We start from the raw sequence: 13692 nt of genomic DNA on the forward strand, positions 1-13692 counted from the left end.
ACATACACACTCATATAAATCAATAGTCTGACTCATAAACACACACACACACACATCCACCTCAACTGTGGTTAATGTTGTGTTGGTCGTCTGAAGCCCGCCTTCCAAGGCCTTGAATCGTTCGGGAGATACTGCAAAAATCAGTAAACATTACATTTACACATAACCACTTATTTGATTGCGCTGCCTTAACATCGACTGCATGTGAAGTGACTAAATTCCTCTGGAATGCAATACATATTTTGTAGAACTCTAAACAGAAGCGATTCGATTTATGAGATGACCCCGATGCAGATTTTGCATGCAACTGGTTGTATCTTGTTCAGTTTGAAAACAATGTGTGACCTTGGCATTGACATGACACTGGGTGAACTCTTAATATATACTTTGTGTTCATAGTTGGGCAGGGCAAAATATATTTTATTAATTATTCAAATATTACTCACCCGTTCGGTCATGACTGTTATCCTTTACGCACGTCCTTTTAAGTGATGCTAGTGAGATATCTCTACTCTTTACTTTTTTTGTAAGGAAGCAGGCGATTTGGTGAGCATAAACTCTTCAGGAGTTTTTAAAGGAGAACCTCACCACGCACCAACTCAAAGCCAAATGGGAATTAAAGATATTTGTGTTTCAGGCGGATTTTGTTAGTTTGTTGATGCAACATTTAGAAACGAAACAAAAAGTGGATTTAAACGTCATTACCTTTCCTGCAGTTGAGCGATGGTTTAAACCTAAACTAGTCACGTGGTTTATAAAACTCCACTGGTAGGTACCCGTAACCAGCGGTTTTACCAACCGATTGTCCTCTCTCCATATTCGCTCCACAAGATGTCAATGGCTAACAGCATCGTGTCTCCGGTAGGCCTACCCGACGAAGAATGAAGAGGGGCGAAACGACTGCGTTTGCTATGTTTTTAACACACACATCAACACCATTCCCAAATAGTTGCGCTTCCATCCAAAGGAGTAACCCTAGGCTACGTAGATGGACTAGTCTATTTATTTATTGATTTATTTAGGCTATAAATTATGAAAATCATACACCGCAGAATGCTGAATAATACAGCCTAATAAATCAATGAGTTTTAACTATTTCCATTTGGGCATCTGAGACAAGACAGCATGTGAGTTGGATTTCTATTAGGCTATAACAGTTTCTCGATTGCTTACACACATTTAGCGAAACATTGATCAACATAATCTAATGCTCACACCTTCTCTGGCGAATGGGTTAACTATTTCTCATTGCTTTCACACAAATTTCTTTGAATTTTAACACACTTTTCAAAACAGTTAACACACTTTTCAGAGAAAGACACGGAACCTGATTGAATAACCATGTCAACACATTGCAGACACTTAGTAGCAGCCTACTGAAACTGCTGTCTATAGGCCTATTCTAAATATCGTCAGCACCTGTGTGAACTCTCTGTGCAGAACTAATCAAGTAGTTCTTAACCTCTAAAAGAGGTCAATAGATTGAAGTTGATACCAAGCATGGATCGAGGAGGCTGCCACCAACAACCTCAGCAAGGACTAGGACGAGGAGAAGGAAGAGGCCATGGTAGAGGGGACCCTGTCAAGGGACGTGGCATTCGTGTAAGATGCTCTAATGAAATAAGTGCAACAGTCATTGATCATGTAGTCAATTATGACCTCTCCATGAGAGGGTTCAGCCAAACCTGAGCCGTCATACTGTGGCATCAATTGTTTGTACATTCGGCAATAACAATGAGACTTTGCTGGCCTTTACAGTCAATTTACTGTACTGTGTTTCACTGTATTTGCACTCTTGGCAACAACCAGTTCTATACTTTTGTAAAGTGGGTTGCCACAATTCAATGTAGTACTGAAGTTTCAATAACTGCAGGGCCTCCGTGGGGCCCGCTACACCCCCAAAATCGGCCCGATTCCCACCGCCGGTGGGATGCCCTGGATGAGGGGGAGGGACTGTGGGAGGAGGCCTTGTTGCGAGGGGGACAGGTTTGGGAACAACACTGGGGGCTGGTTGGGGAGGGGCGTGTTGTACCTGGGTGGGACTGGGGTCTGGGGAGGTACAGGCAGGCTGGGGGGAGACAGGCGCGGCGGTTTGGTAGGAGATTTGCCACTCCGGTGGGGTGGGGAGGTGCCATGCTTGTCATGCCTGTCGGGACTGGTCGGCAGTGCAGTGGATGACGTCCAGCTCACGGTCAAGGCGACTCCAAACTGCTTCTTAAAGGCTGTAGTGAACGTACATACAAACACATACAAATTGGCTGACTTAAATGCTGTGGTGAAGAATACAACTGGATACAAAACGGATGAATGAATAAGCAAAGGAACAAACGCAAACATAATGACGAATAATTCTTAAGTACAACAAACAGTTAATTACTCCATTTGACAGATACGTTTTTATATGTGGAGTGGTCTAAGTGACAGAGATCATTTAGAAACACTGTTAATGACTTATATTAATCAAGTGCCTTGTACTATTAATTACCTTGTATGAATCATGTGTTATGTAAGCAGGAACATGGCTTTTCTGTGTTTCTGTGTGTGTGTAATATCCTCGGACATCAGAGACCAACCACATAGTTATCCCTGCTGACAAAGTGTTTTGGTGTCAGAGAACGCTAACTTCTATCTATATAAACATTGTGTGATGTGTTTAATATTGCTTCTTTCTCGTCTGCTGCAGTGTGGGAGAGGGCCCGTGTTCCCTCTCTCTCTGACCTGCCGGGATGTGGGTAAGCCAACAAGCTTGTTGTTGTGGTTTTAATATACTTATATGCAACTCCGGAGTCCTGAGGTAACCTAACACCTAACCTAACCTAACACAGTAGCAGTAGTCTAACTTTATAATTTACTCCTTGACAAATGTCTATTTATAGGTCATGGCCCAGAGTAGTCCAACGCTAATCTACTATATTGCCCAACACTCAACCATTATGTTAATCTGAACCAAGATCATTACCCAATCCAAACATGTATATACTTTGTGCTGCCTGCCGGTCGCATCTGTTCGTGTTTCCCATACAAATCACGCATCTGAAATCACATTCTGGACCTCTGGGGTGCCCCCCTCTTCAAAACAGACTTTGAGTAGACATCTTTTGATAATATCAAACTACAAATTCTGTTAATCACGCTAGGGGATGTCATGAACATGAGCCTTAGCACCTGGGACTACACTCCTACACCTTATTTGGATATGCAGCTCGAAATGTCTGTGATGTGCGCCAGTCAATCTTCATTACCCAAGTGACCAGATATAGGCAGAATCTGCAACAGATCTAGCCCTGATCTGGTGCTGATATGGCGTATCAAGGGCCAGACCAGTGCCAGATGATGAAATAATTAACCTTTTGGAAATTGGAAAACTTGATTGATTTAACATCAAACTATGTTTGCATGAGCTGTAAGTCAATATCCCATCTCTCAATTCAAGTGCAGCATAGCAAAGATCCTTCATTAACATCCAATGCGTTTGTCATCGCTTAAACAGAGGGACTACTGGGTGAATCACAGTCTGAATATTTACTGAGGTACAGCAAAAGGTCATCGCTTTTGATTGCGTAGCACCAGGCCGCATTATAGAGAGATCAGGATTATTAATGCTTCCATTTGCGGCTTCCATCACAAACAGTACACAATCCGAAACGCTGGAGTGGAGGGATCCGTGCAGACACACACACAATCAATGTTAATGGCTTCTGAAGACCCTGCAATTTCGTTTTCTTTTTAATTTATTGGTTAATCTACCCTTCTAAGCTAACATAAAGTATGCAGTCCCAGTCTACCTTGCACCACCACCTTCTTGACCATGGACGCGGCGTGATGGCTGGAGTAGGTGGCCAGCGCCGTGGTCTGCCTCTCCCGCTGGGGTTCCAACACGGCCGTCTTCAGCTTGAGCCCCACCAGGACCTCCCCCAGCTCCCCCAGCACCGCCATCAGGGCTGGCCGCTCCAGTAGGGGTTAAAAGGTTGCGAAGAAGCTGACCTCTTCTCGGCTCTCTCACCTCCTCCTTCTGCTTCTGTAGAACATCCTCTCAATGCCAATGCTGACCACGCACGGAACCTTCCGGCTCTTGAGGTTGAACATCCCAAACAGGCCGTCGTAGTGCCCACGCTGTCAGGCCCTTCGTTTCCCTCGCTGCCATTGGCCTCCTGAGGGGCAGGGACTGGGGCCACACCTGCCTGGGTCAGGATGGCCTCGTAGATCACACCGGTGTAGTAATTCAGCCCGCGGGTGAGGGACAGGTCAAACACCACCTGCACAAAAGACACTACAGAATTACCATCACAGACATACCAGCTACAAACATGTTGAAGATAACAAAGCCTATTGTGTCTGCACAGCCATAGTGGAGGAGTCATAGCTATTCCACTACCACTAATCAGTGCTTTCAAAATGAACGCATTCCTTTTTGCAAATCATTTGAGATATTCAACGCATTAACATATGTTATTATTTCAGTAAGTCCATATGTAGGCCTAATGACTGAAAAACCTGGGGGCATGCAACCCAACCTGGAGCATGGATGAATGCAGAAGGTTGCAGGTTTATCGAGCACTTCAACTTACACAAGACACTGTTAAATAATAGTGTTTGAATTTAAATATACTTCATGTTGACCCTATATTAATTCTGTGATCTTACCATTTAAATATCTATTGATAAAAGCTTAATCGCAGCAAATAGTGCAGCCAATTAGTTATTTTGTAATTTATTCTATTGATTGATGGACACTTCTCTAGTTGTCCAAATTGGTGATTGCAAATAATTGGTGGGGACATTTTACAACCGTAAATGGCGCCTATGCTGGTGGGTTTAATAGCCTAATAGAAATCGACCTCACATGATGTTTTGTCTCAGATCCCCAAATGGAAATAGTAAAAACTCATTGCTTCATTAGGCTGTATTACTCAGCATTCTGCGGTGTATAATCTTCGTAATTTATAAAGCCGAAATAAATAAATAGACTAGCCTATCTACGTAGCCTAGGGTTACTTGTTTTGCATGGAAGCGCAACAATTTGGTCATTGTGTTGATGTGTGTGTTAAAAATAAGCAAAAGCAATTAATTTCGTTTTCAGCACATATCAGCCGTTGGGGCCTACCGAAGAACTTTTGCGGTGAGCCACTGACACCTTGTGGAGCGAATATGGAGACAGGAGAATCGGTTGGTTAGGAGGACCTACCAGTGGAGTTCCAATCATTCACGTGACTAGTTTAGGTTAAAACCATCGCTCAACTGCAGCTAAGGTAATGACTTTTCAATCGTAGCTAAATGTTGCAACAACTCTTAAATTCCCATTTGGCTTTGAGTTTGTGTGAGGTCAGGGTTTCCTTAAAATACTTTTTAAGAGTTCATGCTCACCTCTTCGCCTGCTTCCTTACAGAAAGCCACGAGTAAACAGTCATGAGCGAACACCAACGGGTGAGTGATATTTGAATAATGAATACAATATATTTAGGCCTGCCCAACTATGAACACAAAGCATATATTAAGAGTTTACGCAGTGTCCCGTCAATGCCAAAGTCACCCATTTTTTTTTTCAAACTGAACAAGTTATAGACGCCAAAGATATAAAAATCTGCATCGGGGATGCTGCCATCTGATAAACATAATATGTATTGAATGTGCATTGGCATTCCAGAGAAATGTTGTCACTTCACAAGCAGACGATGTTAAGGCAGCGGAATAACAATAGTTGTTATGTGTTTTAAGTTAATGTTTACTGACTTTTGCAGTCTCCTACTGAGAGATTGAAGGCCATGGAAGACTGGCTTGAGACGACCAACACAAAATTAACTCAAGTTAATGGTCAGCGGAAATATGGCGGGCCACCACCGGGTAAGTAAGCTTTGAATGCGCTCAAGCCCATACCCGACCGACCCAAATGTAGGACTTAATTGGAGCTCCTCTGGCTATCAGGTTTGCTTGCGGTTTCCACTGTTTTGTAACATCAGCATGTGGAGATGAACTCTAAAGAAATGTTGGGATTGCGACACACAATGAGGCTTATAAAAGAATGTCTTCATGATTCATGCAAGAGACTACCTGTAAATGAGAGGCCATGCCTCGCCTTTCTGTGTTTTAATTTGAATCTGGCCCTGGGCACCTTTGCCGTTTCAGGCGCAATAGCATGCAATATCTGGGTGGATGAAGAAATGGCAACTGTGTTACGACATTTGATTCAGGAAAAAAATGGCCACCGCAATACACCAATTAAATAATGGATGGACAATCTGTTTTCCCTAGACAACAATAGCCAGCTGACAATCATGGCTGGCGCCTTTGGCGTAAGTGGCCAAGCTGACACAGCTGTCGTCTTCTCAGCCGTGGTATCCCCATCGTCTCATAAGGCTACCCACCAGCCTTGTTACGGCGCGCGGGTGTTGGGGATTATTTCCAGCACCTGGTCCTAATTATGTTTATCTAAGAACTTAATGGTGGTTAATAGTGAAGTTGGTGACTCATATCGTGTCTCATTTCTGCTGAACGCGGCGTGCACGCACTTATTAATAACAACGTTTGCTTTCAGCTGTCATTTTACTCCTTTAGTGTATTCTTGATACTCTCTTGTATACTCTGCTGAAGAAAACAAACAATAAAAACCATCACAGAAGTCATGGTGGTTTTCAAAACAAATGTCATAACCAAATAGGGTGTTCCATTCCATTAGGATTTATTGGTTTGTTTAGGTTTCCATTACATATGGGTATTGGTTTCCATTCAATTATCCCAATGGGTTTGAAATACCAAACATTAAAACCAATTTAGACTAAAACTATTAGAATTTCCAGTATTTGTCTCTATTTCTATATAACAGGGTAAGTGTACCCACTGCTGGGTTTGGGTGAATTTACATTATTAATGTGCATAGAGGGTTACGTCCAACTCTGTAATCGCATAGCACCCTGCACAGGAGAGTCCTCATCAAAACACATCTTGAGTAGTATGAAAATATATATGTATTATAAAAAGTAAAAAAATATTGACTCATATCCCATCAAAAAAAAAAAAATTCTCTGTTAGGCTTAGGCTGTTTACATATTGTGTTTCAATATACTTAGTCTACTGTATAAAATGCAAAACATGTAGTGTAGAAAGACTTCCAGTGGTTCCACAGGCAATGAGTGTCAGTCATGGACACAACTTTGATCATGTAATGTCTAAATAATTACAAGACCAAGTGTGGAATTTTACCAGTCCCTTTGACAAGCCATTTTGAAGCTTTTGCATTTCAAAGCATGTCCTCGTTCTCTTTGCCTACATCATTCCCCACTTTTGCCTGACTGGTACTATGCAGAAAAGGCTTAAGCCTTCATTTGTCTGTTTCCAGATTATACTTGAAACGGCAAACAAGCTGGAGATATTTTAGCCAGACTAGGAAACTGGAACATAGAAACAACTTTTTGCTGGTTTGGCCACAGCACCTTAAATAGATCTTAGAGGCCTTGTAGGGTATGAAAAGGAAGGATTTTTAAATAAATTATATATTTGCCAGTCATTGTAGAGCGGTCAAAACCGCAGTTTGTATAAACTAACTTAAGTGAATTATTAGCACATTCTGATAGTAAAAGATTGCAGTAAACTTAGTTTTGAAGGAACAACAGAACTGAACAGTCTTTTCTGTATTCTGTAGAGATTGTACATTCTTGATGTCCGCTAGTCTGGGAAGTCCCGCCCCACTTCTTCTGGCCAAATTGATTTAGCCTCAGAACTGGGTCTGGCCAAGTTTGCATACCCGTTCATTTCAAGGTTTCCAGAATCCTTGGAGCCAATCACAAACTGGCTTTTGGCTACCTGGCGCGCCATTGGCGGATTTAAACTTACCACGGCTACGTTACAAAATCTACTGCACGGAGAGTTTTTAAACATTGGACATGGCGGCCACCGAAGCACCGCAAAACTTCGATAAGGCAAGTTTTCTTTGAAAACAGAACAGAAACTTGCCCTGGAACAATTCATACAGAAAAAATATGTGTTTGCTTTATTACCGATCGTTGCATCGTTGTATAGTATCGTTGGTCTGATTGGTTAAAGGACTGTCCAATCAGGTGGCTGAAGTGGAGCGCCGTTGAGAGTTGGCCAGACCAACTGAACAAATGGAATGCAGTGAAGGGGCAGGGAATTCCCAGACAAGATGTCCGCAGTATTACATAGATGAAAGAACATCTTGTGTAACTTGAATGAAATGTTCTGGTCAGTAGTAACACCAAGGTCTTGACTGGTGCTTAATGTAACACTATGTAACAATTTTACCTTTAAAATAACAGCTTCTAAATCATTTTGGTGGCACATTGGTGGTACATCATTTGTGCCACTGCCACTGCATGCCTGGTATGCACTATGTAACTTTGGTGGACAGGGCGTGACCCCTCTCGCGAGAACTACATACTGCTTTATGGCAGAGGTGACAATGAAACTGAGGAAGACGTTGTCGGAGAAAGTGAGGAAGAGAATGAAAGGGTAACCGAGCAGGAGACTGAACAAGAGTCATTCTCGGACTGGCTTTTCCTCGTTGGCAAGAGCTAACAAAGACAAAAGGATGCATGTCAGATGCCGAGCTGGCCTGTTTTCTGCTGGACTATCAGTAAGAACTTATTATCTGTCTTACTATGTCTTGTGTTGCGCTTACTTGATGTTTGGCTTTGTAAGGACTCGCTACTTTTTCATACTTTCATGTTGTTTATGTAGGCTGTAACTTTATCTGTGTCAACCCTGTCTCATGGAAATTTGTAGTTTTTCTAAATGCCCAAAGTTATTGACAGAAATAAATAAATTCATGTCATGTCAAAAAATGTGATCAATATTTGTCAATCTCACAGAAAGTAAGCCTTGGAAATTTGCAACCTTGCAAACCGCTAGCTAGGAATAAATTACACTGTCCAATGTATATTATGCACAAACTGTCACCAACAATTTTTTATTAGATTAATTAGATTAAATAGCATGGAGGTAAATATTGTGGAGATTATCAAGATATTTGTATATAATAGTTGTACAATTGAAACTGTATCAAAATATGCAGGAATGTACAGCATGTTAAGATGCATACATTGAACTCTCCAGAAGAGTGATATTTTATTTATTTTATTGTCTCGTATATATTCCAAGCTACTAGCAGAGCTGGGCATAGGTTTACTTGTAATGGTTGCACTGATAAGGAATGTTTTTAAATGTTTTTATTTACTTCTTTACAAACTATAAAAACACTGAAAAATGTTTTAGGACTTTTTTTTAATGCAATATTATATCACTGATGGTTTGAAATCCTCATTCACAGTATTGAAAATTCGCATTTGAAGTGAGATGCGTTTTAATTCCAAAACCAGCACAAAAGAACGGACTTAAATTCTGTATCTGTAAAATTGTAGGTTCAATCAGTAAGTGCGTTCTCATCAGCAGCACAACATGCTCTGGTGAGGGCCAAATTAGGACAGAAGGATGAGACCACTCATTCTATTAGTTCTTCTATCACCTGAATAAGAGTCTAAAATTGTCTGTGTGGGAATACTGTGGCTTTTTCAGAGACCCGCAAGGTACAGTAAATTATGTTGGAGTTTGTTATTATCAAAAGTGTTTTGAAGAAGGGGGCACCCCAGAGGTCCAGAATGTGATTGCAGATGATTCTGCCTATATTTGGTCACTTGGGTAATGAAGATTGACTGGTGTACATCACAGACATTTTAACTGCATATCCATCTGTAGGAGTGTAGTCCCAGGTGCTAAGGCTCATGTTCATGACATCCCCTTGCGTGATTAACAGTATTTGTAGTTTGATATTATCAAGAGAAGTCTACTCAAAGTCTGTTTTGAAGAGGGGGGGCACCCCAGAGGTCCAGAATGTGATTGCAGAGGTGTGATTTGTATGGGAAACACAAACAGATGCGACCGGCAGGCAGCACAAAGAATATACATATATATATGTTTGGATTGGGTAATGATCTTGGTTCAGATTAACATAATGGTTGAGTGTTGGGCAGTATAGTAGATTAGCGCTGGACTACTCTGGGCCATGACCTATAAATAGACATTTGTCAAGAGTAAATGATAACCGTTGTCTATTCAAATTTGTTGTATTTAAGTGGTACTTACCCAAGGTAAAATATTACCAAACTTGTCTGTCACCTGTGGATCATCACCTCTCACAGTTGGTCCATAGAATACCATAAAGGTGAATGTCAGAGTTAATATTATTTATAAATATTATTGTTTCTTTTTCCTGCTTTCGCTTGCATGAAAAATGCATCTTTACCAATGATAAAGGTCTGTTGAGTTTTGAGTGAAATTAGTAATTTATTTGTTTATTTTCCTTTTAAACTGGAAAAATCCATCTTTACTAATGATACATGGTTGTCTGCAGTGCAGGCTTTTTGATAGAAGAATTGAAAGAATTCTCATTGATTGATTTTCCTTTGTTCAAACTGGGGAAAAAGTTTAAAACGTATAGCCCACAGTCTCATTGTAAAAAAAAGTTAGTTGAAAAAAAATATACCACATCTTGCATATGCGTGAGTATTGGTATGATTTATTTGGTGGTTTTTTTTTTCTAGACTGGTCCGGTCCTGCCCCTGGTGCTGGGTGTGAGGTCTTCTTGTGCCAGCTGCCGCGAGAGGTCTTCGAGGACACCTTGGTCCCCCTGTGCCAGTCGGCCGGGCCCCTCTATGAGTTCCGCCTAATGATGAACTTCAGCGGCCAGAACCGCGGCTTTGCCTACGCCAAGTACGGCACGCCGATGGCCGCCCGCGCCGCCATCCGCATCCTGCACCGCAGCCTGCTGCCCTGCGGCGCCTCGCTAGTGGTCCGACTGAGCACGGAGAAGCACCAGCTGGTTCTGGAGGGCCTGCCAGGCGGACTGGAGCGGCCCGCCCTGATGGCGGTGCTGGCGGAGCTGGGGGAGGGCCTGGTGGGGCTCAAGCTGAAGACGGCCGTGGTGGAACCCCAGGGGGAGAGGCAGACCACGGCGCTGGCCACCTACTCCAGCCATCACGCCGCGTCCATGGTCAAGAAGGTGGTGGTGCAAGGTAGACTGGGTGCCTGGGACTGCATACTTTATGTTAGCTTAGAAGGGTAGATTAACTAACAAATTAAAAAGAAAACGAAATTGCAGGGTCTTCAGAAGCCATTAACATTGATTGTGTGTGTTTGCACGGATCCCTCCACTCCAGCGTTTCGGATTGTGAACTGTATGTTTGTTGTCTGGGAATTCCCCGCCCCTTCACTGCATTTCATTTGCTCAGTTGGTCTGGCGAACTTCTCAACAGCGGTCCACTTCAGTCACGTAATTGGACACGCCTTTAACCAATCAGACCAACGATACTATACAACGATACAACGATCGGTAATAAAGCCAACACATATTTTTTCTGTATGAATTGTTCCAGGGCAAGTTTCTGTTCTGTTTTCAAAGAAAACTCGCCTTATCGAAGTTTTGCGGTGCTTCGGCGGCCACCATGTCCAATGTTTAAAAACTGTCCGTGCCGTAGCTTTTGTTACGTAGCCGTGGTTAGTTTAAATCCGCCAATGGCGCGCCAGGTAGCCAAAAGCCAGTTTGTGATTGGCTCTAAGGATCCTGAGAATGCTGAAATGAACTTCTATAGAAAGTTTGCCAGACCCACTTCTGAGGCAAAATCAAATTGGCCGGAAGAAGAGGGGCGGGACTTCCCAGACAAGTTTGTTTGTGATGGAAGCCGCGAATGGAAGCATTAATAATCCTGATCTCTCTATAATGTGGCCTGGTACTAGGCAATCAAAAGCGATGACCTTTTGCTGTATTTCGGTAAATATTCAGACTGTGATTCACCCAGTAGTCCCTCTGTTTAAGCGATGACAAACGCATTGGATGTTAATGAAGGATCTTTGCTATGCTGCACTTGAATTGAGAGATGGGATATTGACTTACAGCTCATGCAAAAATAGTTTGATGTTAAATCAATCATGTTTTCCAATTTCCAAAAGGTTAATTAATTCATCATCTGGCACTGGTCTGGCCCTTGATCCGCCATATCAGCACCAGAGCAGGGCTAGATCTGTTCCAGATTCTGCCTATATTTGGTCACCTGGGTAATGAAGATTGACTGGCGTACATCACAGACATTTTGAGACTCGTATCCTAATAAGGTGTAGGAGTGTAGTCCCAGGTGCTAAGGCTCATGTTCATGACATCCCCTAGCGTGATTAACAGTATTTGTAGTTAGATATTATCATAAGATGTTTACTCAAAGTCAGTTTTGAAGAGGGGGGCACCCCAGAGGTCCAGAATGTGATTGCAGAAGTGTGATTTGTATGGGAAACACGAACAGATGTGACCGGCAGGCAGCACAATGTGTATACATGTTTGGATTTGGTAATGATCTTGGTTTAGATTAACATAATGGTTGAGTGTTGGGCAATAAAGTAGTTTAGCGTTAGACTACTCTTCACATATCACAACTGTCAAATTGAGAAAATAAGCGTTGTCTATTCAAATTTGTTTTACTTGAGAAATATTCGTCATTATGTATGTATTTGTCTTTTGCTTATTCATTCATCCATTTTGTACCCAGTTGTATTCTTCACCACAGCATTTAAATCAGCCAATTTGTGTGTGTTTGTATGTACGTTCACTACAGCCTTTAAGAAGCAGTTTGGAGTTGCCTTGACCGTGAGCTGGACGTCCTCCACAGCACTGCCGACCAGTCCCGACAGGTATGACAAGCATGGCACCTCCCCAGCCCGCCGGAGTGGCAAATCTACCAAACCGCCGCGCCTGTCTCTCCCCAGCCTGCCCTTACCTCCCCCCAGCCTGCCCTTACCTCCCCAGACCCCCGTCCAACCCAGGTACAACACGCCCCTCCCTAACCGGCCCCCAGTGTTGTTCCCAAACCTGTCCCCCTTGCCACAAGGCCTCCTCTCGCCGCCCCTCCCCCTCATTCAGGGCTTCCCTACCGCGGTGGGCGTTGGGCCAGATTTTGGGGGCATGCAGGGCGGGGGGCCCACGGAGGCCCTGCAGGGGGGGGGCAACCCCGTGTTCTTCCTGCGCTGGCTGTGTGAGACCATGGGTCTGGGGGCACCCCACTATGAGCTAATGCAGCAGTACACGTGCGCCGATGGCTACCAGCACTTCCAGTGGAAGGTGAGCATACCGGGGCTGGCCGTGCCCGCTTTCCCTGTGGCGGCCCACATCCAGGCAGACCCCGAGGTGGGGGTCAGCGGCCTCATGAGGCAGGCGCAGTGTGCCGCTGCCATGGAGCTGCTGCAGAATCTACTCAACCCTCCCCAGGTCTGACAGCCTGGGGTGTCGAGTCTCTTCCTTTCTCTCACACACACACACACACACACACAGTTGCCAGCTCTGTTAAAAAAATAAGTTTGTAAAAGAAAAAAGAGCTGTTAAAAGAACTTTTGTAAAAGAAAAAGAAAAGTTCATCAAGTTTAATAATATTTTATTCTTTTTATGGTGCTTTTACTGTTTTAATTGTTTTAATTATGCACTTTTTTTGTATTTGTTTTAAAACACGTGTTTTGTTTGTGGGTTTTTTGCACGTTTTCTTTCACTTTCCTTCTCATTTTTGATGTGCTTATGTAAATAGTTTGTGGTGTTATGGATTTGATGATTAAAAAGGCAAGACTACAAGTCATGCATCAGATCACTGAAAAATGTGTAACATTTGTTCTGCAAAACGGCAACATTATACTGATTTTGTGTATCTGTAG

The 13692-nt window shown here is 42.9% G+C and overlaps 1 protein-coding gene across 1 annotated transcript; it reads left to right on the top strand.

Annotated features, from left to right (window-relative positions):
* Positions 1-5406: 5406 nt before the first annotated feature.
* Positions 5407-13264, top strand: dnd1 (DND microRNA-mediated repression inhibitor 1; the record flags this gene model as incomplete). Its single annotated transcript, XM_080840727.1, has 4 exons — positions 5407-5424; positions 5739-5841; positions 10551-11021; positions 12609-13264. 4 exons carry the CDS (start codon positions 5407-5409, stop codon positions 13262-13264), a joined length of 1248 nt encoding a protein of 415 aa, XP_080696853.1.
* Between the last annotated feature and the right edge of the window lie 428 nt (positions 13265-13692).

This window comes from Sprattus sprattus (assembly GCF_963457725.1).
Source record: "Sprattus sprattus genome assembly, chromosome: 6".
Lineage (NCBI taxonomy): Eukaryota > Metazoa > Chordata > Actinopteri > Clupeiformes > Clupeidae > Sprattus > Sprattus sprattus.